Source organism: Equus przewalskii, chromosome 6 (genome assembly GCF_037783145.1).
Source record: "Equus przewalskii isolate Varuska chromosome 6, EquPr2, whole genome shotgun sequence".
In the NCBI taxonomy this organism is placed as follows: Eukaryota; Metazoa; Chordata; class Mammalia; order Perissodactyla; family Equidae; genus Equus; species Equus przewalskii.
This window is the reverse complement of record NC_091836.1, coordinates 49,545,141-49,570,082: the sequence shown is the minus strand read 5'-3', so window position 1 is coordinate 49,570,082 and position 24,942 is coordinate 49,545,141. Positions and strand designations below refer to the sequence as shown.

The 24,942-nt window shown below is 57.3% G+C and overlaps 3 protein-coding genes across 23 annotated transcripts in view; 2 read left to right on the top strand and 1 right to left on the bottom strand.

The window, feature by feature from the left end:
* DNM2 (dynamin 2) overlaps window positions 1–4,620 on the top strand; it is a 78,666-nt gene extending 74,046 nt beyond the window's left edge. For 12 of the 20 annotated variants that reach the window (XM_070625498.1, XM_070625501.1, XM_070625505.1 and 9 more), the window contains 3 exons: window positions 2,086–2,318; window positions 3,147–3,398; window positions 3,951–4,620. In XM_070625498.1, coding sequence (XP_070481599.1) covers window positions 2,086–2,318; window positions 3,147–3,398; window positions 3,951–4,020 — 555 coding nt within the window. In that variant the 3' untranslated portion in view covers window positions 4,021–4,620. The remainder of the gene's footprint in view (window positions 1–2,085; window positions 2,319–3,146; window positions 3,399–3,950) is intronic. The other 8 variants (XM_070625499.1, XM_070625511.1, XM_070625507.1 and 5 more) reach the window with 1 other exon arrangement.
* A 523-nt stretch (window positions 4,621–5,143) lies between these two features.
* Window positions 5,144–10,705, bottom strand: TMED1 (transmembrane p24 trafficking protein 1). The gene is made up of 4 exons (XM_008537459.2): window positions 7,752–10,705; window positions 6,988–7,085; window positions 6,663–6,846; window positions 5,144–6,027 (listed from the first exon to the last, which is right to left on the bottom strand). Exons 1-4 carry the CDS (start codon window positions 7,932–7,934, stop codon window positions 5,809–5,811), a joined length of 684 nt encoding a protein of 227 aa, XP_008535681.2. The 5' UTR covers window positions 7,935–10,705; the 3' UTR covers window positions 5,144–5,808.
* C6H19orf38 (chromosome 6 C19orf38 homolog) lies at window positions 6,949–24,836 on the top strand. Of its 2 annotated transcripts, none has more exons than XM_070625526.1 (8): window positions 6,949–7,096; window positions 14,772–15,017; window positions 16,053–16,358; window positions 18,150–18,242; window positions 18,924–18,951; window positions 19,657–19,700; window positions 20,865–20,902; window positions 24,201–24,836. In XM_070625526.1, the coding sequence occupies exons 2-8, from the start codon at window positions 14,987–14,989 to the stop codon at window positions 24,348–24,350; spliced, it is 690 nt and encodes a 229-aa protein (XP_070481627.1). In that variant the 5' UTR covers window positions 6,949–7,096; window positions 14,772–14,986; the 3' UTR covers window positions 24,351–24,836. The 2 variants fall into 2 exon arrangements, with proteins under 2 accessions (XP_070481627.1, XP_070481628.1); XM_070625527.1 differs by lacking the exon at window positions 6,949–7,096 and adding an exon at window positions 7,177–7,333.
* The last annotated feature ends 106 nt before the right edge of the window (window positions 24,837–24,942 follow it).

Here is a 24,942-nt window from a genome sequence, read left to right as displayed (position 1 = left end):
GAAGTGCAGGCCCCACGGGGCTTGCACTCCCATTTCATCAGTTAGTTGAAGCAAACACCATGTATGTTTGCTTTCTCTAAATGTTTTCAGCCTTATGATAACCCTGAGAGAGGGACTGCTCTCATCCCCATTTTATAGACGGGAAAATGGAGGCCCAGAGACGTCAAGAAACCTGCCCTGAGTCACTCAGAAGAGTGGGAGGTGGCACTCAACCCCAGGCTGGTTCCGCCCCGAGCTGTGGCCTCCTGGTGGCCTGCGGCCCAGCCCGCCTTCACTCAGGGCATTACCTCCTCCCCCAGGGCTCCCGGCCTCTCAGGGCTGTAGGCTCCTCTGTGGTGAAACACAGCTGCACTCATGTCTCGGCTCCAGGCTGCTGGGAGGGTTCAGGGCTTCGCCCCTGAGGCCCTCAGCTCGGCACCAGGCACTTAGAAAGCCTGTAGACCAGGTTGGGTTTGTGTTGGGACTGTCAACCCTGTAAATATGGCAGGATGTCACGCAAAAACCCAAGTCTCGTCCCTTCCACTCCGTTCCTCGCCGTCTCCTCCTCAGTGTTAGGGTTCACGGGTGTCCTGGCATGGCCTCCCCCAGGGGTGGGAGTCATGATGCATATGGTTCTGCAACTGCAAAATTTCACGTGTCTGTGCTCGACCCAGCGGCTCCACTTGGGAATTTCCCCCAGAGACACTTGCCCTCATGCAAAATGAGCACGTGCGTGGTTATTCTTTTAAGCATTGTTTTGTGGTGGCCAAAGACTGGAAATCGCGCCATTTAGTAGAATCCATTTAATTAATATCCATTCTATTGCAAAAAAAGAAAAAGAATGAGGGATGTCTCCACGTCTGTAATAACTTTCATTGTTAAGTGGAAAAGGTGTGGAGCGTAACAGAATATACATTTGTGTAGGAAGGGAGGAGAATATATATATGTGTAAATTATACATGCATAGAAATCTCTGAAAGTTTGCACAAGCACCTGGCAAGAGCAGTTGCTTCCTAGAACCTAGGGCAAAGGAGGCCAGAGCAGACAAAGCCGTTCTCCCTGTACTTTTTGGTACTTTCAGATTTTATTTTATTTTCCCTTTTACCGGTTTTTCAGAATTTAAGTGTTTGAATTGCTAATGCATTCACATGGTTCCCACATCAAGAACTATCGAGCATGGTCATCTTGGCAGATGCTGACAGTATGTTTGAGAAAATTCAATATCCGTTCTTAAAAAGGCAACTGTAGCAGGGGCCTTTTTTTTTTTTTTTTTTGAGGAAGATTAGCCCTGAGCTAACATCTACTGCCAATCGTCCTCTTTCTGCTGAGGAAGCCTGGCCCTGAGCTCACATCCGTGCCCATCTTCCTCTACTTTATATGTGGGACGCCTACCACAGCATGGCTTGCCAAGTGGTGCCATGTCCGCACCCGGGATCCGAACCGGCGAACCACCAGGCCAGGCCCAGCAGGGGCCTTCTGTCATGGGCTGTCACACAGCCATTGAATCTGTGCACGTGGGTCTCAAAGCCCTGGTCTTAAGCTTAATGGTGGGGTTCTAGAAGCATCTTCTCTAAAATCAGGGACAAGGGGGCCGTCTCCACTTTCCTTTAACTTTCTCATAGAGTTACTGACCAAAGCAGACAAGAAAAATAATTCAGAGGCGTGAACACTGACAACGAATGGGAAACACTGTCCCTGTTCGTAGGAGCTTGTGTACTTACGAACACGGGTACTAGAAACCCCAGGAAAGTACCATACGCCGCAGGAGGGTTCAGGAAGGAACAAAGGATCAGATTAATGAACAGAAACTAGTAGTTTTTTAAGAAAGCCAGTTTTGAAGATACAACAGGAGAAAAGATAGCAACAAAAGAGGGAAGAGTCTCGGAATAAATGTAGTAAGCATCTCGGGAGACAGGTTGGAAGAACAGTTGAAAGTGCCCCTGAGGGACTCGGGAGACAGCTGGGTGGGATGTCCTAAACATCGTCTGTGCGCGACAGTAAGTCACAGACAGAGCGCCCCACCCCCGAGTGTGCAGCCAGGCGCGTGGCCGTCTGGGTCCGCAGTCAGTGTGGGGCACGCGCTGACCTCGCCGCCCCTTCCCCCAGACGAAGGCCTTCATCCACCACGAGCTGCTGGCCTACCTGTACTCGTCGTCGGACCAGAGCAGCCTCATGGAGGAGTCGGCCGACCAGGCCCAGCGGCGGGACGACATGCTGCGCATGTACCACGCGCTCAAGGAGGCGCTCAGCATCATCGGGGACATCAGCACCAGCACCGTGTCCACGCCCGTGCCCCCGCCCGTCGACGACACCTGGCTCCAGAGCGCCAGCAGCCACAGGTCCGGACAGCCTGATCACCCGTGTGCTGCAGGGGCTGCCGCCTGCGGGGCCCCAACTCCCGCCGTGTGTCCCCCAGATGTGGGTGGGGCGGAGGAGCCCGACCCCGGATGGCGCAGTGCCCGGGCCACCCCCAGGGGGAGCTGCTGCCCCACCTAGGCCTGATGGGCCCAGAGAGAAGGGTTAAGGCTCGGCTGTCTTCTGGTGCCTTCCATGGGTTAAGCCCAGATGGAAACCAGAGAAGGCAGGAGGCCCAGGGACGCCAGCGGCGGGTCCTGGAGCACAGAGCCCCGCCAGAGGTGGGGGTGGGGAGGATCCAGAGGCCCTAACCAGGATGTTCCCTCCCCACGGCCACCCCAGAGCTGTTAGATGGAAATGAGACCGGTGCGGGTAGCTCAGAGCATCGAGCGGGGACCCCTAACCAGTGACGGGGCAGGTGGCGGCAGGAGAGGGTCGGTCAGGAAAATCTCGTAGAGGGTGCCAGCCCTGCCGAAACCTCTGAGCCATGGAGTTCCCTAGGGAGGGGGCACAGCGTCCAGCGTGGGGAGTGGGGCGCCCAGACCAGGGGGAGCCATGGGGCCGCGGGCCCTGCAGCCTCTGAGGGCACTTGGACTTGATTTGGAGGGCGGGGCTGGACTCTGGAAGGATCTGTGAGAGAGCGATGCCTGTGGGAGCGAGGGCAGAGGGACATGGGACAGGTGCCGGGCCCTGGCTCAGGTTTCGGGTGGGAGCACGGCCGTCACTTAGTAGGTCTGGGGGGATGGAGGATGCCAGCCCGCATCACAGAGGAGGCCCCCGCGGCCAGCTCACACTGTCTCCTTCCTCCGCAGCCCCACTCCACAGCGCCGACCCGTGTCCAGCATGCACCCCCCGGGCCGGCCCCCCGCAGTGAGGGGCCCCACCCCGGGGCCCCCCCTCATCCCCGTGCCCGTGGGCGCAGCAGCCTCCTTCTCGGCACCCCCCATCCCGTCCCGGCCAGGCCCCCAGAGCGTGTTCGCCAACAATGACCCCTTCTCGGCCCCGCCTCAGATCCCATCTCGGCCGGCACGGATCCCACCCGGCATCCCCCCAGGAGTGCCCAGGTAAGCCTGGCCCCCCACCACCTGCCTCCAGAGCCAGCAGCCTGCACCCTGCCACCGCATCCCCAGTGGGCTGGTGGGGAAACTGAGGCCCAGAGAGGCCAAGTCACCTGCCCAAACTCACAGAGCAGCGGAGTCGGGGTGTCCTCTGCCTGAGCAGGTGGCTCCTCCACAGCTCGGGACCCCTCACACGGGGCCCCTTCTGGTTTTGACCCTTGTTCCTTCCTGAGGACACACATGCTCAGCCATGGCTCCCCCTGCCCCACCTCACCCCGCCCTGCGGGCCGGGCTCTTCTCCGCATTTCTCCCCCGAGGAACCTGAGGTCACAGCCTCTGAGGTCACAGCGGGTGGGGGACTTGCTCAGGGTCGCGGAGCAAGCAAGTGACCACGGGGGCCAACGCCTGGGCTTGGCAGCCTCCCTCCTAGCCCCCGCAGGCTTCGGAGCATCCAGCACCGGGGGCACCCTGGGGCGGGCTGGGGGCCTGGGTGCTCGGCCTGCCCTGCTTCGGCCTCACTTGCTCTCCCCTCCCTGTGTGTCTGTATTCTCTCTGCAGCAGAAGACCCCCAGCTGCGCCCAGCCGGCCCACCATTATCCGCCCCGCCGAGCCGTCGCTGCTCGACTAGGCCATGGGCGTGCGCTCGGGCAGGAGCTTCGGTGGTCTGGGCGCCCCCAGGACCAGGCTCCCTGCGGCTCCCCGCAGCTGGACGGCACCGGGCGGGGCCGGGAGCCGGGCGTTGCACTTTGTGGGAGGGGGGCCCGGGTAGCCGAGGAGGGAGCGGCCCCCGAGAGCCATCCTGAACGAGGACCGGGCTGGGGTGGGCCGCTTCTCCAGCCGGGAGAGCCCGCGTAGACCAGGCCTCTGACCCTGGGCACCCGGGGCGCCTGTGCCCGGTCTTCCCACGGTGGCGCCGGCCCTGCCCGAGTTGTACATATTCCTTCCTGGGCCGAGCACAGCCTGGCCCTGGCTGCCGGAGGTGCCTTTGCCAGGGCCGCGACCCTCGGCCCTGGCCGTCCTCGCTCTCCCCTCCTTCAGCCCCTCCTCCCGGTCCCCAGGGCTTCTTGGGCTCAGGGCTGAGTGGGTGGGGCCTCTGGGCTCCCCGCGGGGTGGGCCCCAGGCGGCCTCGCTGAGCAGACCTCCTCGCTCACCCCTCGCTCGGTTTGACCACTGTAAGTGCCTGCACTCTGTCCTATTAATAAACTAAAATAAAGGGAAGAAGCTTCTGGCGGCGGCTGCTGGGCCTTTTGTGTTGCGTTCAGACTGAGGGCGTGGGCTGCGCACCGGCCCCCAGCAGGCCTCTGCGGAGGGCCCTGTCCCTCCCACGTGGTCCCCACCCCTCACTCATGGGGGCTCTGCTGCCTCTGGAGGGAACCATGCTCTACAGGGGAGGCCACTTCCTTCCCTTAGTGGGGGCAGGTCCTCCCTGCGCCCCCACTGCCCCCACATACACAGGCCTGGCTGTGTCCCAGACACTGCGCTGGCCGGCAGGCCCCCTCCCCACCCCCGCAGTCCTGAGGACTTGCCCCCGGTCCCCTTCTGCCCTCTCAGGGGCCCAGGCCTTCTGGCCCAGCTGGGGACACGGTTGAAGTTGGCTTTTTGATTTTTCTCTTGTGCCCAGGCGACCACCTCCATCGGCTCCTGCCCAACCTTTCTTCTGAGCTTCGTGGAGACCCCTCCCGCCTGCTTGGCTGCCCCCTGGGGACAGGGCTGTCCCGGCTGGTGTCCCTGAGCCCCAGTCACCAAGCTCTGGGATTTTTTGACCATAATTTATTGACTCCGGTGCCCAGGCCAGACCGCCCTCTGTTCCATGAGCCCTGTGCAGGTTTTGGCCGGCCACCCCTCAGCCCTGTCTGGGGCCCCTGCTGGAGGGTGGGAGGGCCAGGTGGTCTGACCTCACACCCAGTTTGCCCTCCGCTGGGCCGAGGGACCCGGGCCCTTCCTGTGAATAAAGCAACCATCCTGGCGAGAACACTTCGGCCGCATCTTCTTGCCAGCCCCTGGCACGAGCAGGCGCCCAGGCAGCAGCCACCAGAGAGGAAGGAAGGCGCGGGGCCCAGAGGCAGCCAGGGCCGGTAGGGGAAGGGCATTTGCCTCCTGGGCCTGTCCCGCACCGAGCAGGGCCGGTGCCCCTTGAAGACTCGGGCTAAGGCACATTCAGGAGGGGACAGGGGCAGGGCCGGCAGATCCACGGGGTCCGTTCCAACGCGGCGGAGCCCCCACGCACCATCTCCAGGAACACAGACGCAGCCGCTGAGCCCCCTCCCGGAGGGCCAGGCCTGCCAGGGGGCCCCCTCCACGCCCAGACCACAGAGCCTCCTGGCCCATGGGAGACTAAGTTGGGGAAGGGACCCCAAATGTCACACGCGTGCACCCGCTCCCCTCCTGTCTCCTGGTCGTCCTTCCGGGGCGGGGGCTACGTAGGCACAGGGCGCTTGTCCTGGAAGAAGCGCTTGAGCGTGCAGACCTGCAGCACGGCCACCAGCAGCAGCACGGCCACGTTCATGGCCGACCAGAAGTTGACCCGCTCCAGGTTGCCCTCCTGCAGGTTGCGGTCACGCGCCTCGAAGGCCCGCAGCAGCGTCAGCATCTGGATGCTGCGCTCCAGCCGGGTCCTCATGGTCTCGATGGACTCCTAGGGGGCAGAGAGAGAAGGAGGGTCAGGCCTCTGTCCTGCGGGATGGGGTGAGAGTTCGTGTTTGGGGGGACGGGGCAGAGACAGCTGGGAACACGGACTCTGTGACCAGCCTGCCTGAGTCTAAATCCTCACTCTGCCACTCCCTGGCTGTGAGACTGTGAGCAAGTTAATTAACCTCTCTGGGCCTCAGAATTGCTGTGAGAATTGAATGCTTAAATAAGTATAAGGAATGTATTTACTAGTGGTTAATAAGTAGCAGCTGCTGAAGCAAGACTGTCTGGGTTCAAATATTGGCTCTGCCAGTTGCTGGCTGTGTGGACTTTGGAGAGTTACTTAGGCATCCTGTGCCTCAGTTTCCCCAACTGTAAATGGAGAATAATTAGAGCACACTACCTATAGGGTGGTTATGGAGATTTAGGGAGTTATTTAAGCCCTTAAAACAAGGTTTACACCTAGAAATGTGCTGTAATTTTAACTGGGGGCTGCTACTTTCGAATTAAGTTGGGAGCACCAATATGTAGGGGAGGCTGGGTCAGGCCAAGGGGGACCCAAGTCAAGGTGGCAGGGCAGGGGCACACTGCTGCCCAATGCCAGCCATCTGGGAGGAGTGGCCCCGGCTGTGCCTGGCGCACCTTGATGTCCTCCATCTTGACGTCCAGCATCTCCTCGGGCTCCACGGCCTCTGCCCAGCCCTCCACCTCCTCATCGTCCTGCAGGCTGTCAAAGATGAGCTCGAAGAACACCAGCTTCTCCGAGATGGTGCTGAAGGAGTTGTCAAAGCACAGCCTGTAGTCCCCGGCCTCCGTGGGCTCCACCCTGGGCAGGCAGACAGACACACAGACGTGACCCTGAGCGGCCAGCCAGGCGGACTTGGCGAGGCAGGCAGGGCGGTAATCCGAGGCCGCTGGGGCGGGGCAGGGCTGTAACCGAGCAGGGCAGGCAGCGGACTGAACTCACGTGTGCACCCCGTCTGCCTTGCGGGACTCGCTGACCAGCAGCACGCCCTGAGGGCTCTCCAGCGTGAAATCCACGTCCAGCCCGGCTCCTCCGATCACCTGGGTGGCAGGTAAGAGGGCGGAGGGCTACGGTAGAACAAGGGCGGGACTCGGGGCCTACCTGAGCCTGACACCTACCCCTGGAACCCAGTCCTGCCCCAACCGGTCCTTCTGGCCCCGCCCCTCGCCTCGGCCGCGTGCCCATTGATAAGACAGCTTCGGGATCCGCTCTTTCATTTGGCCACGTCCCTGTCCGAAGTTCTCGATCAACGTTTACCTGGCCACGCCCTGACTTGGCCACGCCCAAAGTAAGGCAAAAGAGGCCCCGCCTTCTTCCCTTAGCCCCACCCCCGGGAAAGCGTCATATTGGCCACGCCCTTTCGGGGGGCGCGTCCTGGACACGCCCACCAACTCCCACAATCCACGCAACCCCGTTTCTTTGGCCACGCCCACGCGCGAGATGCCTCCACTCTGGAGACTCCCTCTCCTTCCGGTGGCCCCGCCCCCTGGGGCGGCCTCCCTCTAGACCCGCCTTTTTCCACTGCTCCCACCCCTTCCGCTCCCACGCGCTGGCCCCGCCCCCTCCGTCGCGCTCCCCTGGCTCCGCCCCCGCGCTCCTACGCACGGGCTCCTCCCCTTTCCCTCTGGAGTGCCCGCCTCGCTTCGGCCGCGTGGCCACGCCCCCTCTCCGTGGCCCCGCTCGCTCTCGGGCCCGCGACCCTCTACCTGGTACTCGGTCTCGAGGCTGGCGTTGGCCGGCGCGGACTGGTAGAAACACTGCTTCCTCCCCGCAGGCAGCAGGAACGTGAACTCGCCGTCCTGGATCGGCGGGGGCCCTGCCCCTCCCACCCCCGCTGGCGGCAGTAGTAGCCACAGGGCTAAGGCTAGGGCCGCGCCGGCCGCCATCATCCGGGTCACCCTCGGTCTGCTAACGGGTCGCGGCTCCTTTAAGGGCTAGCCCTGCCCCCTCTGCTACTCGGCGGAGCTCATTGGCAGCCGCTTCTGCCCGTCGTGCGAAACCAGCAGAGCTAAGAGTGAAGGACCCCCTGAGAGTCTAGCTGCCCGAATGAATGCCTGATGCGCCTAAAAACACTCAACCTTCTAGGGAAGTCTTTCTGACAGATGTCCACTTCTGGTCTCAACCGCTGGTGGGGGAAAATGACAAAAATAAGTACCATGGTGGTACATTCTTCTCAGGCAAAAGTTAAGACAACTAAGGTGGAAGCGGCCGAGTCTTTTTAAGGCGCCTCTCTACGGTTTTTCCCATGGTACGCCGCGCGCGACGACCGTTGGCGATGCAGTGTGGATGGAGCAGATCCAAAATAGCGGCTGGGCATGGGCCTGCGCGCGACCCGTAGGGCCGGCCTATAAAAAGGCTCAGGTGGGGCGGGGCGGAGACCTTTCATATCAACGTGGGCCCAGATGTGAGGTCGACGCCTCATTGCTTTTGCGCTTTAGCACCATCATTTATGTGCTTCCTCGTCTGTAAATTGGGGATGGTGAGCACTGAGTGAGACGAGGCCTGGCCCATAGGAAGTCCGCAGAGGGGCGTGGCCCACCCTTCACGCAAGGGTCTCAAACTCGGGGGCCGGCGGGTAAACAGAGTGATCGGAGCGGTCCAGGGTGAGGAACACGACAGCCCAGGTGCTCAGAGTCCGCAGAGAAGCGAGGCGCGGAGAGTGTGGGCCTGGGAGCCACGTGGCCTCGCCCCGCCCTTTACTCGCAGTCACCCTGCCGGCCTCGATGTTCTCATCTGTAAAATGGGGGTGACGCTACAACCGCCTCATCGGGCTGCTGTGAAGACTAAGTGAGAGGATGCTGGTTCAGTGCTTGGCACGTCGCGGGCGCTCAGTGAATATCATGTGTTAGGGTCCAGGTTCGTCGCCCCCCAGTTAACCTCTCCCGCAGGTGCTTAGAGGGTTTGGAGGCGACCTCCCTCGGGGAAGCGGACAGACAGGCAAAGAAGTTTGGAGGAATGGGCTTTACCTGGTGATTCCATGTAAAGGCAAGAAAAAATATTTAGACGGAAATGTTGAGTCTTTAAAGATAGGCCGGGGAGGAGCTGGCAGCTGGTGACAGTGACTCTTCAAACACAGCTGGTGGCTGTCAGCTCTTTCCCGCGGCCCGAGAACTTGGGCAAACAGCACCACTTCGTAATGTCAGCGTTTGTGTGAGGTCGTGCGCGTACTGCATTTCTCTCCAGGTGTTTGTCCTCCGACGTTTTGAAGTAGCCGAGGAGAAAGGGTGATTCTTTTTTTTTTTAATGAGGTGAAAGTCACGTGGCGTGAAATTAACTACGGTTAAGTGGACAACTCGGCGCATTTAGTACATTCACGAGGGTGTGCAACCACCACTTCCAGAACATTTCCATCCCGCCCCAAAGGAAACCCTGTGCCCGCTAAGCAGTGATTCCTCAGTCCTGCTCACCCCAGATTCTGGCCACCGCCAGTCTGCCTCTGTGGATTAGTAAATCCAGTAGGTTCTGAATATTTTGTATAAATGGAGATGTGACCGTGTCTGACTTCTTTCCCTTAGCATGATGTTTCGAGTTTCATCACCTTGGCATCTATCAACACGCAGTTCCTTTTTATGGCTGAATAGTATTCCCTTGGATGGATGGACCACATTTTATGCATTCACCTGTTGATGGACATTTGGGTCGTTTCCACCTTTGGGCTGTTGTGAATCGTGCTGCTAAGAACACGTGTGTACATGTACAGTCATGCATCGCTTAGTGACAGATACATTCGGAGATATGAGTCGCTAGGCAGTTTGTCCTTGTGCAAGCATCATAGAGTGCCCTTACACAAACCTAGACGGTCCAGCCTCCGACACACCCAGGCTACAAGATATTCATCTTAATGGGATCACAGTCCCTATATATGAGGTCCGTCTTTGACCGAATCGTTGTTATGCGGCTCATGACTGTATTTGTGTGAGTGTCTGCTTCTGGTCTTCTGTTTCTGTGCGTGGGAAGGAAGTTGCTGGGTCATGATAATTCTATGCTTAATTTCTTGAGGAATTGCCAATCTTTGCCACAGTGGCTGCACCATTTTACATTCCCACCAACCGCGTATGAGGGTTCCACTTTCTCCACATCCTCATCAGCGCTTGTTAGTTTCCGTTGTATTTCTTATTATTGCCATCCTGAGGAGTGTGAAATGGCATCTCATTGTGGTTTTGGTTTCCATTTCCCTGATGTTGAGTATCTTTTCATGTGCTTCCTGCCTATTTGTGTGTGTTCTTTGGTTTATTCAAGTCTTTTGCCCATTTTAAAATTGGGTTGTTTGTCTTTTTGTTGTTGAGTTATGAGTTATTTATATATTAGGGAGAGAAAAAAGGAAGAAAGCAACAAGGAACAGTGAAAATCCCCTCATGCTGGTCCTGTGGCCAAGGGGTTAAGTTTGTACAATCTGCTTTGGTGGCCTGGGGTTCACCAGTTCGGATCCTGGGCCCACACCTACGCACCACTCGTCAGGCTATGCTGTGGTGGCATCCCACATAGAAAAACTAGAATGACTTACAACTAGGATATACAACTATGCACTGGGGCTTTGGGGAGAAAAAAAAAAAAAGGAGGAAGATTGGCAACAGATGTTAGCTTAGGGCCAATCTTCCTCAGCCAAAAAAAAAAGCATAAAAGAAAGGGCAACTCATATAATTAAAAAAAAGAATAAAAGAAGAAAGAAGATCCTCTTATGCTCTCTACAGATCTAAGCCGGTGTTTCTTCAATGCTTCGCCCGGGCGTTTACAACTCTGCCATAGCTTTCGCTTCCTGTTTGCACCAAGCCTGGAAATCAGCCAGAGATGAAAGCTTAGGGTCTCCTCGGGCCTCCTCTGAGCATTTGTCCTGCCCTCGACATGCATATTGCATTCTAAACTCCTCAGTATATATGGGTGCTTTTGAATGCCCTAACTACCCAGAGAAACTTCTTCTTCCAGCTTTTGCCACGTCTGTCGTTGTCCGCAGTTGCCATCTTTTGTCCCAGGCAACTGTGGGTTCCTCCTGTGCCTTACGGTGTTTGGCAGGAACGCATTCTGAGTTCAACAGATGGGCGTCTCAAACAGTCCTGCAGCAGCCCCCAGACATGTCAGGACAGAGGAACACGATCCTGTGAGAATGAGGGCCGCTCTGCTCCCTCAGCAGCCGGGGACCAGGGCCCCATCCTGGGAGCACAGACCTCCATCCGCCCTGCTGGATGGAGACGAGGGAAGAGCGGGGAGAACGCGGCGAACCTTTCCTGCCGTGTTCACGTTGCCTTCTTCTCAACTCAGCATTCGCTTGGCTGGCGTAACCCTTTGGCTGTTTTATTGAGTTCCGATAAAGTTGATTCTGACCATTTTTGCTCGATTTGTCAATTTTTCCTTGGAGGGACAAGCCCTTCGAGTTACAGACTCCGCCACTTTCGCTGAAGTCTGGATTCTGAATGGGTGATTCTTGTTTCTCTCCAGTAAACAAACACACTCTCCAAGTATTCAAGAAATGTTTACTGACACTGTGAATAAAACAGACACTGTCCACATCCTCGTGGAGCTGTCATCTCAGTGTGGGAGCCAGACCAGACACAAGCAAGGTCAGCACTAAGAGGATTTCAGGAAGCTGTAGGCACTAAGAAGTAAATGCTAGGTGGCAGGGGGGTGGCTCGGTTTGCCCGGGCGAAATCAGGGAGGGCTTCCTGAGGAGGTGGCATGGTAGCTGAGACTCGAAGTAGAAGGGAGAGGAGGCCAGCAGAGAGAACAGTGCCCTGAGGTCAGAGGCACTCCGAGGGTTCCAGGGGCAAAAGGGAGATGGGGTGGGGAGCGCTCAGCACAGGCCACATCATGTGGGATCCCCCTTCCCTTTGTAGCGTTGGCCTCACAGCAGCTTGGGCTTCGAACAACCATGGGGAGTTTGCAGACTGGCTCCTGGACCCCAGGGAGTCCCCACCCCTTGTTGAGTTCCCTTCCCCCTGCCACTGACTCCTCATCGTGCCTCTTAAGGGTGCGTCTCGGTGATAGCTGACCGGTACAGGTCTGTGTGGCTGTTTTTCTGAATCCGAAATTCCAGGTTATGGATTCCTGCCCCATTTTAGATGCTCCCAGGATGAAGTCCTCACATACATCCAAAGCCCTTCACACATATTATTCCTCTGGCTAGAATGCCCAGAATCTCCTTCTCAGGCTTTTAGAGTCAAATACCACCTCCTCCAGGAAGCCTTCCTGGAAGCTGCTGAAGCTGGTTCAGAGCCGCCTCGGTGGCTGCCTCCATCGTAGCGCTTCACCAGCTGGACTCTCGGCTGCTTGTCTGACTTGCACACCAAACTCTGGAGTCCTGGAGGAAGGGAGCTGCCTCATGCATCACGGCGTCCCTGACACCCAGCACTGTTCTGGGCTCCTGGTGACACTCAGTAAACAGTCAGTGGAATAAATAATCCAGGAGTATGTCTCCTACACATGCAAGACAGAGCTACAAAAATAGACCTGGAGCGGGGCCGGCCTGGTGGCGCAGCCGTTAAGTGCGCATGTTCTGCTTTGCCGGCCCAGGGTTCGCCGGTTCGGATCCTGGGTGCGGGCATGGCACCGCTCATCAAGTCATGCTGTGGCAGGCATCCCACATATACAGTAGAGGAAGATGGGCACAGATGTTAGCTCAGGGCCAGTCTTCCTCAGCGAAAAGAGGAGGATTGGCAGATGTTAGCTCAGGGCTGATCTTCCTCAAAAAAAAAAAAAATAGACCCAATGTGTGCTTCTCAGCCTTCAAGTCAGACCCTCGACAAATATTTATGGGAAAGGGATGGGGAAGGCAAAAGAGGTAAAAGGGCACATATGTACAGTGACGGGTGACAACTAGGCTCTCAGTGGTGAACACAGTGCAGTCTATACGGAAGTCGGAATATGATATACACCTGAAATTTACACCTGAAATTTATAATGTTATAAACCAATGTGACCTCAATTTAAAAAATTTAAAAAGAAATATTTATGGTTCGCTGTGTGCCAAGCTCAGTGGTGGGCAATGGGAAGCTGCAGGAGACCAGACAGACCCCATCCCTTCCTAGAGGACGAGCTGGATGAATTCAATAAATTCCAGCATGTTCTGTGAACAACCTTGACTTATCGAGTTCATATTTACTGGATTTGTACCAACAAGCTGAAGAGTGTACTTTCATTTCACGTGTTCAGAGAATGTGGACCCAGACACGCTGGGCCATACGAAAAGTACCAATACATTTTAAGGCATTGAAATTATACGGCGTTTTAATTCCTTTGTGGTCAGAGAATACTGGCGTGTATTCTCTGACCACAAAGGAATTAAATTAAAAACCATGAATAGTAAGCTATCACAAAAGCCCAAATATGGGGGCGGGCCCCATGGCCAAGTGGTTAAGTTCGTGCGCCCCACTTTGGCGGCCCAGGGTTTCGCCAGTTTGGATCCTGGGCGTGGACATGGCACCACTCATCAGGCCACGCTGGGGCAAAGTCCCACAGGCCGCAACTAGAAGGACCCACAACTAAATATACACAACTATGTACCGGGGGGGCTTTGGGAGAAAAAGTAAGTAAGTAAGTAAATAAATAAATAAATAAAATAAAATGTTTAAAAAAAAGCCCAAATGTTTAGAAATTAAGTGATACACTTCTAAATATTCTATGAGTCATAGAAAAAATTCACAGGGGAAATAAGAAAATGTTTCTAATTTAATGATTGTGAAGCACAATATATCAGAACGTGTGGGGTGCAGGTAAAGCAGTTCTTAGAGGGAAATGTATGGTTTTAAATGCTTATATTAGAAGATAAAGGTTTAGACTCAATGATCTAAGCTTCCACCTTAAGACGGTAGGAAAAGAGGAGCCAATGAAATGCAAGGTGACTAGAAGAAAGAAAAAAATAAAGATGAGAGCCAAAAGCAAAGAAATAGAAAACAGAGAATAGAGAAAAACAACAAAGCCAAAAGTTGGTACTTTGAAAAGATTAATAAAGCTGATTAACCCCTAGCAAGAATCATCAAGAGAAAAGGAGAAGAAACACAAATTATTATTACGAGGCACGAAAGAGGGGACATCACTACGAATCCTACAGACATTAAAAGGCTAGCAAGGGGACACAAACAGCTTTATACCAATAAGCTCAAGAGCTGTGATGAAATGGACAAATTCCTTGAAAAGACAAGCATGCTAATTGCAATACAAGCAAGGGACAAGGCACCAGGGGAGAATTCAGCAAGGGGATTTCTCTAAGTCCAGAGGGATCTGGAAAGATTTCCTGGAAGTGATATTTAAGCTGAGACCCGAATGAGAAGTGGGGTTTGACCAGGTTGATAGCATTGTGCCCCGGGCAGGGGAGACAGCATGTGCAAAGGACCCGAGGTTGAAAGGAGCTTTTCTCTTGGAACCTGAAGCTTTTCCTCCCTGTGGCTTCACATTGGGAGCGTTCATTCCCCACTAAGCATTGCACTTCATGAGTCCTTTGGATGTAATATCTGCTACTCTTAGCCCCATTCTACAGAACAGCAAGCTGAGGCTTAACGAAGGACCGTGTCTTGCCTGAGATCACAGAGGCCAAGCCGTAAACACCATGCCCAAGCACCTCCACCCCACAAGTTTCAACTTTGGCCCTGGGTGGGCCGTGGTTAGTGTCGTGGGCATGAGCATCTCAAACAGCCCGCAGTCCTTACTCTTCCTCATGCCCAGGAGTTCTCTTGGGGGAGAAAAAAATAAATGCCCCCCCCCCGACCATCTGGCCCCTTTTTCCGTCCCATCTGCAGAGCCGTGGCCACCAAGCCGCAGAGAGGCGCCAGGATCTGCTGTGCGGCCGTGGAAGGGGTGGGGACAGCAGAGTGTCCCTGTCGATGCCCAAGTGTGTGTGTGCAACTTCCTGCCAGTGAGGAAACCCTTGAATCCGCCCCGGTTCTGCTTTCGCTGCTCTGGCCCAGGAGGAGCTGGCCTCAGCCAGGTCGCCTGGCCACACTCTGGAGGAGAGATGCCCTGGACCGTCCTGCTCTTTGCAGCCGGTGAGCTGTCGCCCCCTGGAACCCCCGGCCCCCTCCCCACTCCCCCCACCTGGCCTCCGCTCTGGGGGCAGAAACCAGCGCGGGGCTGCCGGCCCGGGGCCTGGAGGAGGGAGCCCTGACCCACTCGCCCCAGGGCCTCGGACAGGCCCAAGGAGCCCGGCTGTCTCCGCTCCGGCTCCTTGTCACCCCCGGGTCAAGGGCATCAGAACTGCCACCGCGCAGGTGACAGCGGGGCCCACGCCCTGTGACTCAGCGCTACTTGGCCTCTGGGGCTGGGGCCGCAGGACGATCTGCTGGAGGCGAGGTGGGGTCTGGACCAGGAAGGCTGGAGGACCCTCGCCTGCACCAGACACTGTGCCCCGGAGCGCGGGGGCCGCTGGGCCCTCCTGCAGGAAGCTGTACCCCGAGCCCCAAATTCCTCATCCCGGCCTGGGAAACAAGACAGACCCCCCTCTGCTCTCCCCTCCTCCCCTCTCCCCCCCGCCCCCGCTCCTCCCTGCAGCCACCCCGGCCTCCTTGAACACCCCACCATCCTCTGGGCCTTTGCCCATGCTGTTCCCTCTGCCTGGCACGCTGTCCCCCACTCTGCCTCTGTCACCTCCTCAGGACACGCCACCCAGCACAGCCTTCCCATCACTGTGTCTGCGGCGCAGCACAGCATTCCTCGTCTCCTCGAGAGCGTCCACTCCCCGAGGCAGGCGTGTCTGTCTGTCTGTCTCGTTCACTGCTCCATCCTCAGCGCCTAAAACAGGACCTGGCCTGTAGTCAGTGCTGTGGACTGAAATAATGAGGGTCATTGCATTGCTGTGTAATAACCACTGTGATGATCCTAGAGTGACTCGTCCGCAGCGACCCCTCACCTGGTGCCAGGCACTCCATCCTCTCAGCATCTCAGTGGGGTAGGGACCACTAGCCTCCAGGGGTACATAAAAGCCAAGGCCCAGAGAGGGTGAGCTACTTGCCCGAGGCTGCACAGCCAGGTCAGCCTCCGCTCTAAACACCTAGCCACCTGGCCTCCCTTATCGCATCTCACAGGCTCCTTGGCGATCCCAGCGCCGACCATTCTGCTGGTGTCCCCACATCCCAGCAGCCAAGAGGACCCCATCTACATCGAGTGCGAGGCCCCCGAGGGCTACCCAGGGGCCAATTTCACGTTGTATCAAGGGGAGCATGTGGTCCAGCTCCTGCAGGCCCCCGCGGACCAGTTCAAGGTCACCTTCAACCTGAGTGGCAGCAGCAGGGACCCTTCTCGGGGACCCTTCAACTGCCAGTATGGCGTGCTCGGCGAACACATGCGGCCCCAGCTGTCGGAGCACAGCGACACCGTGGACATCCCCCCAGGTAAGGCCCTCCCAGGGGCCCCGCTGCCCCGGGCCCCATTTTCTCACCGCCGAGCCTTTGCACGTGCTGTTCCTCCCGCCTGGAAGTCGTCACAGGACAAGCCAGGCTTCCAACTGGCCAGGACATCCTCATCTTTCCTTGTTTAATCGTCACGGTCATCCAGTGCGATGGGTACAACAAGTGTCCCCATTTTGTGAGTGGGGAGACTGAGGCACAAGGGATGAAGGGACCTGCTAAAGTCACACAGCTGGCAGGTGGCAGAGCTGGGGTTCCATGGGCCTCCAAAATCAGGCATTAAACCTCGCCATGGCTGCACCCTCCCCTCCCGGCCACAGAACATTCGTGGGCACTGGGCACAGTCCTTGGCACCGCAGATTCCGCAGCAAATGAAACAGACAATGATGTCCCTGCCCTCCCACAGCGGACATTCCGGGGAGATGGGCTCAGATGATAACGAGGAGTCCGAGACATATTCAGTCTGCCAGCAGGGGACAAGGAGAGTGGCAGGGATGAAACACGGCCTGGCGAAGGGAGTCATTTTACAGACAGAGGAGCGTGGCCAGGGAAGGCCTCTCTTAGAGCCAAGACCTGAATGACGAGGAGCCAGGCACCTGGGGTCTGGGGAGGAGTGTTCTGGGCAGAGGCAGCAGGCTGTGCAAAGGCCCTGAGGCTGAGCCCGCCCAGAGTGTTTGAGCAACACGGAGGTGCCCCCAACAGCCGTTGGAATAGTGAGGAATAGTGAGCAAGGAGGAAAACAGGGAAGACGAGGGCAGGGAGCTGGCGCCGAGGATCTCTGTGTCCCCATCCATCAGAATTTTCCAGCTGCAAAGAGCGCTTTGCCAGCAGCAGAGGCCCCCAGGTGGTGATGACAGAACTGTCTCTGTGTCCTTGAGCTCCACCGTCAAAGGGCCTCTTCTCCCACCTGGGTCCTGTGGTCTCAGAGGGGGGAGGCGACAACAGCCGTCCTGGCCCCAGTGAATGAATGAACAAGTACTAACACTGTGAGAATACAGTGTGTGTCTGTGTCCCCGCCGGGCTCACCTCCACTGGGGTCAGGGCGCCTCCTCCCAGCTCCCCGGGAGACCCCTCGCTCTCCAGGAGGGGGCAGCCGGGTCTTTGGCAGAGAAGTAAACTGTAGAGTGAGGCTTTACGCTCCTCTGGCTGACCTCTGTGTGGGCCTCAGAGTCCACTTTGTGGCTGGGCATGGATGTCATCTGACCTCCAGGTGCCCAGGCTGAAACCAGCGGGACTCTTCAGGCTGCAAGGAACTGAAAACTTGACTCCAGCTGGCTTCAGCAACAAAAGGGGATTTCTTGGTTCACTGAATTGAAGTTAATTGACAGCACTGGCTTCAGGCATGGCTGGATCCAGGTGCTCAAAGATGTCAGGAATCATTTACTACCTCTCAGCTCTGCTTTTTTCTGTGTCTTATTCTCAGGCAGGCCTCCCCACTCACGGTGTCAAAATCATGCCCAGCAGCTTCAGATGGATATCCTTCCAGCTTTGTAATGCTGCCCAGAGGAGTAAAACTCTGTTCCCAGTGGTCTAACCAAAGTCCCAGAATTAGCTCTCATTGGCTCAGCTCGGGCCGTATGCCCATCCCTGAACCAATCACAATGGCTAGGGGGAGGGACTATGCTAACCGGCCAGACACAAGGTTTGCTAGAGCCCCAGGGTCCAGCTACACTGAAGCCAAATGGTTGGAGGTACGGGGGGAGGGCTGGAGGAACGACAGGTGTCCCCCCCCAACTCCATGACCTGCTGACTCTCTGTCTCCCCACTTTTCTCTAGGGTCCACTAGGATCCTGGTGCTCTCCTTGAGCCTGGCTGGAGCCCTCCTCCTCCTCGCTGGGCTGGTGACCTTGGCCGTGGTGGTCCGGAAAGGTAACAGCAGGCAGAGAAAGCATGGCCCACGGTCTGCCAGTGTGCAACCCCTGGGGTGTGCAAATGCCCTCACACTCACACCCGGTGCCTTAGGAACACAGAGGCGTATCCTTTGGGAAGGGCTTACTCCAAAACTTAGTAAGGAAGAACCCTCCAGAAGTGCGATGAGGGTGGTGGGCAGCAGAAATGGAGATAGACACTTTTTACTGTGATAAAATCTACACCACATAAAATTGACCATTTGAGCCCTTTCTGAGCGGCCGCTCAGCGGCATTCAGCTCAGCCACGTGGCTGCGCCACCCTCCCCACCATCCACCTCCAGAACTTTCTCATCTCCCCAGACTGAAACACCAACTCCCCATCGGCCTCGCCCACGCCCTGAAATTAATATAACTAATTAATTATACAATTAATATAATACTTATATAATTTATTAATAGATTTTTTAAAAACAACTTTACATGCACAGCCTTATTCAGAGGTCTTAGCAACACCCATCGCTCATGCAGTTGGGGGAAATGTTTTTTCAGGCTCCCTGTTGAGCGGGAGAAGTTTCCAGCATCGGGGGGAGGAGGTGGGGGGGAGGAAGTGGGGGGGAGGTGGTGGGCAGGTGGTGGTTTCTGGGCTTCTTTGCAACCAGGGCCAAAATCTAACAAATGCTTATTTATTTTTTGTTCCCAGTTAAAGTCAAAAAATTGCAGAAGAAAAGGTGAGCCGGGCCTTGGGGCCCCTCCCAGGGTGTTTTGGGGAGAGAAAGAGGCCCGGCGCAGGAGCTTTCTGAAGGCCGTTCCAGACAGGGCCACCTGGTCCCAGGACAGGCAGGCGCTGGTGGGAGGGCCGCTCAAGAGGGACAGGTGCCATTTATGAGACGCCTATGGTATGCGGGGGACTCTGTGGCCGGGGCTCCCGTTATCCTCGCAGCGGGCCTGGGAATAGACACCCTAAATAGCTCCATTTGACAGACTAGGAGACCGAGGCTCAGGCCATCACACAGGGAGCAGGTGGCCGAGCCCTCCCCACGTCCCTTGACCACCAGCTGCCCCAAATGATCGTAATGACTCCAGAAATCCACGGTGGCAGGAGGCAAGTGGCGTCCCCGGGGGCTGTGCCGGGCCCACCTTGCAGCCTGCAGGCGGTGGCCCTGGGTCCTGGGCATCAGGATGTCCCAGCTGGCTCTAGCCTCAGTTTCTCCCTCTGAGAGAGGGGTGGACACCCCGCTGTCTGGTGGCAGAGAGCCCGCAGCAGCCCTGGGGACAGACTTGAGCTGGCTGTGGGGCTCCTGCAAGAGAATTTCCATCTGAGGGGGTTCAGGGGGGACGCGAGGGTGGGCGGAGGGTCAAGGCCAAGTTGAGGGCCAGGGCTCCCCGGGATCGGGCAGTGGGCGGGCCGTCACTCGTCTCCCATCCCTTTGCAGAGAGCGAGAGTCCTGCTGGGCCCAGATGAACTTCGACACCACAGGTCTGTGTCTCCTCGGGGCTGCGGTCCCCCGCCGGGGCAGGGTCACCACCTCAGAACCGTATGGGGTCTCATTTCTGGATACCGAACCTCTTCTGGGGCCGCTCACTTCCCCGAGGGTCAAGATCACCCCGTCCTCCCCTTGCTCTCTCCCCTCCTCCCTCGCCCCCAGGTTTGACCTCTCGCCTTCTCTCTTTGCCTCATCCTCGGGCCTTTCACTCCCTCTGCTCTCTGCCTAGAACATTCTTCCTCCCTCCAGCCTCAGGCTACAGGCCACCTCCTCCGGGAAGCCTTCCCTGACTCCCTAGGCAGGCTCTGCGCTTTCTAGCCACAGGTCCCCAGCACCCTGGCATCTCCGTACCCCCCAGTAGAAACACACTGAAGTTATCGTTGCCTGCTGTATACGTCATACTCGCCTCCACCGCTGGATGGTCCGTTCCACGGGGCACAGACCTCGCCTGTCTGGTCCCCCAGGCTCCGCCCTAGATGGGGCCCCACTTGTGGTCCCGAGCGTGTCGTTCTGCAGGCTTCCACCAGGGGGCGAGAGGGAGGCAGCCAGTCGGGGATGTGCGATGCTCGCGAAGGGACCCCAAGCGGAGGAGCTCCATTCTCTGTACTTCTTTCGCTGGCTCACACGTTTATTGAGCACCAACTATGTGCTAAGAGCTGAGGGCAGGGGGAGTTCTCGCGATGACCAGGACAGAGGCGCTCTCTGCCGCCAAGCCCCGTATTCCAGTAGGGAAACAGCTGATGGGGGGGCCGGACCCTGTCTGGGGCTGGGAGGGTGGTCCCCAGAGGAAGTGATGTTTAAGCAGAGACTTGCGGGAGGAGCAGGGCGGGGCTGGGTGAAGAGTGGGCGACTCGGGGAGAGCCTGGGGCGGGGGAGGAGCTGAGGGGTGTTCCAGAAACTGGAGTTGGGACAAGGCACCCATTTTCCGGGGGGCAGCGAGGGGCCCCTGAAGAAGGGCTCTGAGGGGAAGAGGTACACGGTTCCGTTTGCAGCGGTGCAAGGTGCTCCTTGCAGATCAGGCTGGAAGGAGCAAAGAGGACGCTGGGAGATGGACCCCATGCCCTTCCCGACGGGGGACCGGCGGCCCGTGGGCTCGGAAGCGGGGCCGGCGCGGGCGGTGAGCAGGGAGTTTAAACTGACCTCTCTCTCTGTTGCAGACATGTCCTTTGATAACTCCCTGTTTGCCATCTCGTCGGTGAGTCTTTCCGTTTCTTGGTCCTGGTTTTCTGCCGACTGTCCTCACCACGGGAGGGCGCGGACCACCCCCGGCTGGGTCGACCTGTTGTCTCTGAGCTTCGGGGACCGGGAAAAGCCCGGAATCACTGAGCAGGGATGGTTTGCGAGCTGAGAGGTGGCTCTGACAAGTCCCCGGGGATCGCAGGTGGCCACGCTGTCCAGGCCTTCGTGTGGCAAGGGGCAGGCCCCCCGGGGGTGCTTGCTGTCGGGGTCAGCGCCGGCTTTGTACTCAGGCCAGCCCCCCAGAATGGTACCAGGGGATTCAGGGCAACCTGGTGGCTTCTTTGGGGTCATGGAGATTTGTGACAGTCTGATGCACACTGTGGTCCCCTCCTGGTAGAAAGAAAAGCCTACTGTGGTTTTCAGTTTCAAGGACTTCCGCTGGAATGTCCCAGTTGTGCATTTCCCTTTTGGGGGGCGGGGTCTCACCACATCCCCACCCCTCGGCAAGGGATGCTGCTCCCCCGATCACACGGTGTCCCGGCTGGGATGTGAACCTGGGTCTCTGGGACTCCGCTGCACAGCCGCATCGTGGGGTGGACTTAGGGTTTGTACTTTATTATAATTTTTTTTACTAAATTGGAGATATGTGACCCCTGGAGACCACGGATCAAGGAACTGACCAGCCAGCTCCTCTCCACGGAGAGGAGGGTATCGGTCTGCGGTGCAGGTGGCCTCCCTCACGATGGCCTCAGAGGTCCCGTTTGGACACGTGGATGCTTCGGGACTGCCATCAGGGAGCCTGGGGTGGAGTCGGCTCGGGGCACCATGATGGGGGGCCAGGGGAGGGTGGGACCGGTTCACCAGCCCCTCTCTGGGGGTCTGCACAGAACCAGACGCGGCCCCTCCTTCCTCAGAGCTTGTGATTTCTGTGCAGGAGACAGACGATGCCAGCCTGGGTGGGAGGGACCGGGACGCTCGCTTGTCACCTAGATGGGAGATCCAGGATGTCCCAGAGGTGGCTGCGGAGGGTTGATCCAGAACCAGGACACGTTCTTGGCCCGGCCCAGTAGAGCTGGGGTGGAACAGGGGGAGGAATCAAGGGGGCCCCGCGGAGAACTTTGCCTTTTACCCCGGAGGAGGTGGGAGCCAGGAGGGTTGGGAGCCGAGGAGGCTGTGACGCGAGTCAGGTGCTCCCGGGCGCCCTCTGGCGGCGTCGGGGAGGATAGACCGTGGGAGGCGTGGAGCCGGGGGACCCCGGCGGAGGCGACAGCGCTGGTCCAGGCGCGCGCAGCGGCGGGTGGTTTGATCCAGCGAGTCGGCAGCGGAGCTGGAGGAAACCCCGGATGCAGGTCGGGTGGATTCAGCGGGTGGGAAACGATGCGCTGACTTTGGGTTGGATGAGTGGGCGGGGGGAGAAGGAGGCGGCGTGGCAGAGGCCTGGGAATGGGCCGGCTCGGAGGGACGGGTGACGGGCCACCTCCCCGGGGATGCGCAGGAGCGGATGGAGCCGTGAGTGTGGAGTCCGGCGGGGGAGCAGGGACGTTCAGATCGGCCCCCAGGCGCTGGGCCGCAGAAGGTGGGAGCGAAGGGGCTCGCTCCCGCCTGCTCAGCCTTCTGAGGGCTCAGCTCCGGGAACAAACCCTGAGCTGTCAAGAAAAACCCGGCAGGCAGGGCAAATTCTAAAACTTTCTCTGAGAAGCCACACTGCTCAAGGCACCAGTCTGGCGATTTTTCCTTTTTTTTTTTAAAGCATGAAACAATGGAAATCAGAACAGCAAGGAGAGAAATAACATTTCTCAGTATTAGTCTTGGTGACTTTAAAAATATGTTTTTAATTAAAATTTTTTTGAAGATGAAATACATCCATATGTCAAAATGTATATACAGTAAAGTTTTCTTTGATTACTAAGCCCTCTCCACCCACTGGTCTCCCCACCACCTGGGAGCTTCTCGAAAATGCCAGCACGGTGAAAACAGCACGTCTCTATCCTCAGCCTTGAACACACGTGCTAGCGTGCCGGCCACACGGTTACGCACAGTGTTTCTTTTCCTTAACAGTAAATTCTAGTCATCTTTTCTAGTTTCCTTTTTTCTCGTGGGGAAATATACATAAAATTGACCATTTGAGCCATTTTTAAGTGTCCATTTCTGTAGCATTAAGTACATTCCCCTCACTGTGCAACCATCCCCACCATCTGTCTCCAGAACTTTCTCATCTTCCCAAACTGAAGCTCTGTCCCCGTTAAACACTAACTCCCCCTCCGCCTCCAGCCCCTGGCCCCACCTCCTCCTTCCTGTCTCTATGAGTTTGTCTATTCTGTTCCATACAACTTTGATCCTTTTGTGACTGACTTCTTTCACTCAGCATAATGTCTTCAAGGTTCATCCGTGTTGTAACACGTGTCAGAATTTCAGTCCTTTCTAAGGCCGCGTAATATTCCACTGTATGTCTGGACCATAGTTGTCTGCTGGTGCACACTTGGGTTGCTTCCTCGTTTTGGCTATTGTGAGTCATGCTGCTCTGAATATGGGGATGCATGTATCTGTTGGGGTCCCTGCTTTCAATTCCAGTTTCTTTTTGAAGCATCGGAAAGCTGTGCTGTCGGCTGAGACAACAGAAACGAAGCAGCTGTACTGTGTTATTGCACTGAAAGTCTTCTAGTCACTTTATGACACCCTATGAGGTGGACTTGACTGTTTGTTTTAACGAACAAGGACACTGAAGCTGGTTATGGGTCTCACTGGGCTTGCCCAGCTGGGGAGGGGCGGGCGGGACTGGGAGTGGAACCCCAGGCTGCTCTCATCAGCTGAGTTCAGTGTTATCAAGTTCATCACTTCTGGCTCGGCATTCAGGGCCAGAGGCTCCACGGCGGAGGTGGGGGTGGACTTTTGAGGAAGGTTTAGAGGGAGTGGGAGAGAAGGAGATGGTAGTGATCGCTTTGTTCACTTAACACTTGGCTCTTTATCTAATTCCTTCATGCTTCCTAGCAACCCCAGGAGAGAGGTACTAACTTTCTCTCCATGGTGCAAAAGGGGAAACTGAGGCACAGAGGAGTTAAGTCACTCGACTGAGGTCACACCACTAGGATGAGGTGGAGCTGAGATTTGAACCCAGGGTGTCTGGTCCCCTGTTCAGCAGCGAGGGAGGCATGAGGACAGAAGGCAGGATCAGGGACCTGAAGCTGTGGGTGCCTGTGTCTGGGGGGTGAGATGAGATCTGATGGCCTGGGGGAGTCTCAGGCCACGACACGGGGAAACCCTAGATCCTGAAACCCCAAATCAGCTCGCTCTCTATTTTTCTTCCACAAACAAAGAAAATGACTTCAGAAGAAGATGCAGCCACCGTGGATGCTCGCCCAGGCTCTGCTGTGACGCCTGGCCACTCTGAGTCCCAGAACAGGCCCTCTTCCACGTCATCCTCGCCGGAGCCCCGAGAATTCAGCACCTTCCGGGGCTGCCAGTGAGGCCGAGGATCGGGGCTCCGTCTCTTTACATCTGTGCGCCCCCCGTTCAGCCATCTCCCTTCAGCTGGCCGGTGCGCCGCACCCGAGGTCCCTCCACCTACTTTGGAGGGCTCCGTCTGCCTCTTTCTCAGGGAATTGAACAGAGGAGATGAAGGGGACCCCTGGCCTTGGGACCTACCTCACAGAGGAGCAGGAGTGGGAGCCGGGGCACCGGCATTGGCCTGGAGGCTGGACAGAAAGCAGGAAATCTTTTTGGATTCCCCATTTCTCAGACGACGAGGGAAGGACACATATCCATCCCCTCCACCGCCCCCCACCTCCATCCCGCCCCCCCCACTCCCTCCACCCTGCCACCCCACCCCGCCCCCACATCTGACTTGGCCAACCCGACTGGGTTTTTGGAGCATGGGGTACCTGGGGGTGTGTCCTGCGTGTCTGCCCTGCTGGTCTGCCTAAGTTATTAACTAAAACACGTGTTGAGCTGTTCCCAAGGCCTCTGTGGACTGTAATCCTTCAAGCCCGGGACCTCGGGGGCCAATCGCTGGATGCCTGGGGGCGAGGGGAGCACCCCTCCATTGCCCGCAGCCAGGGT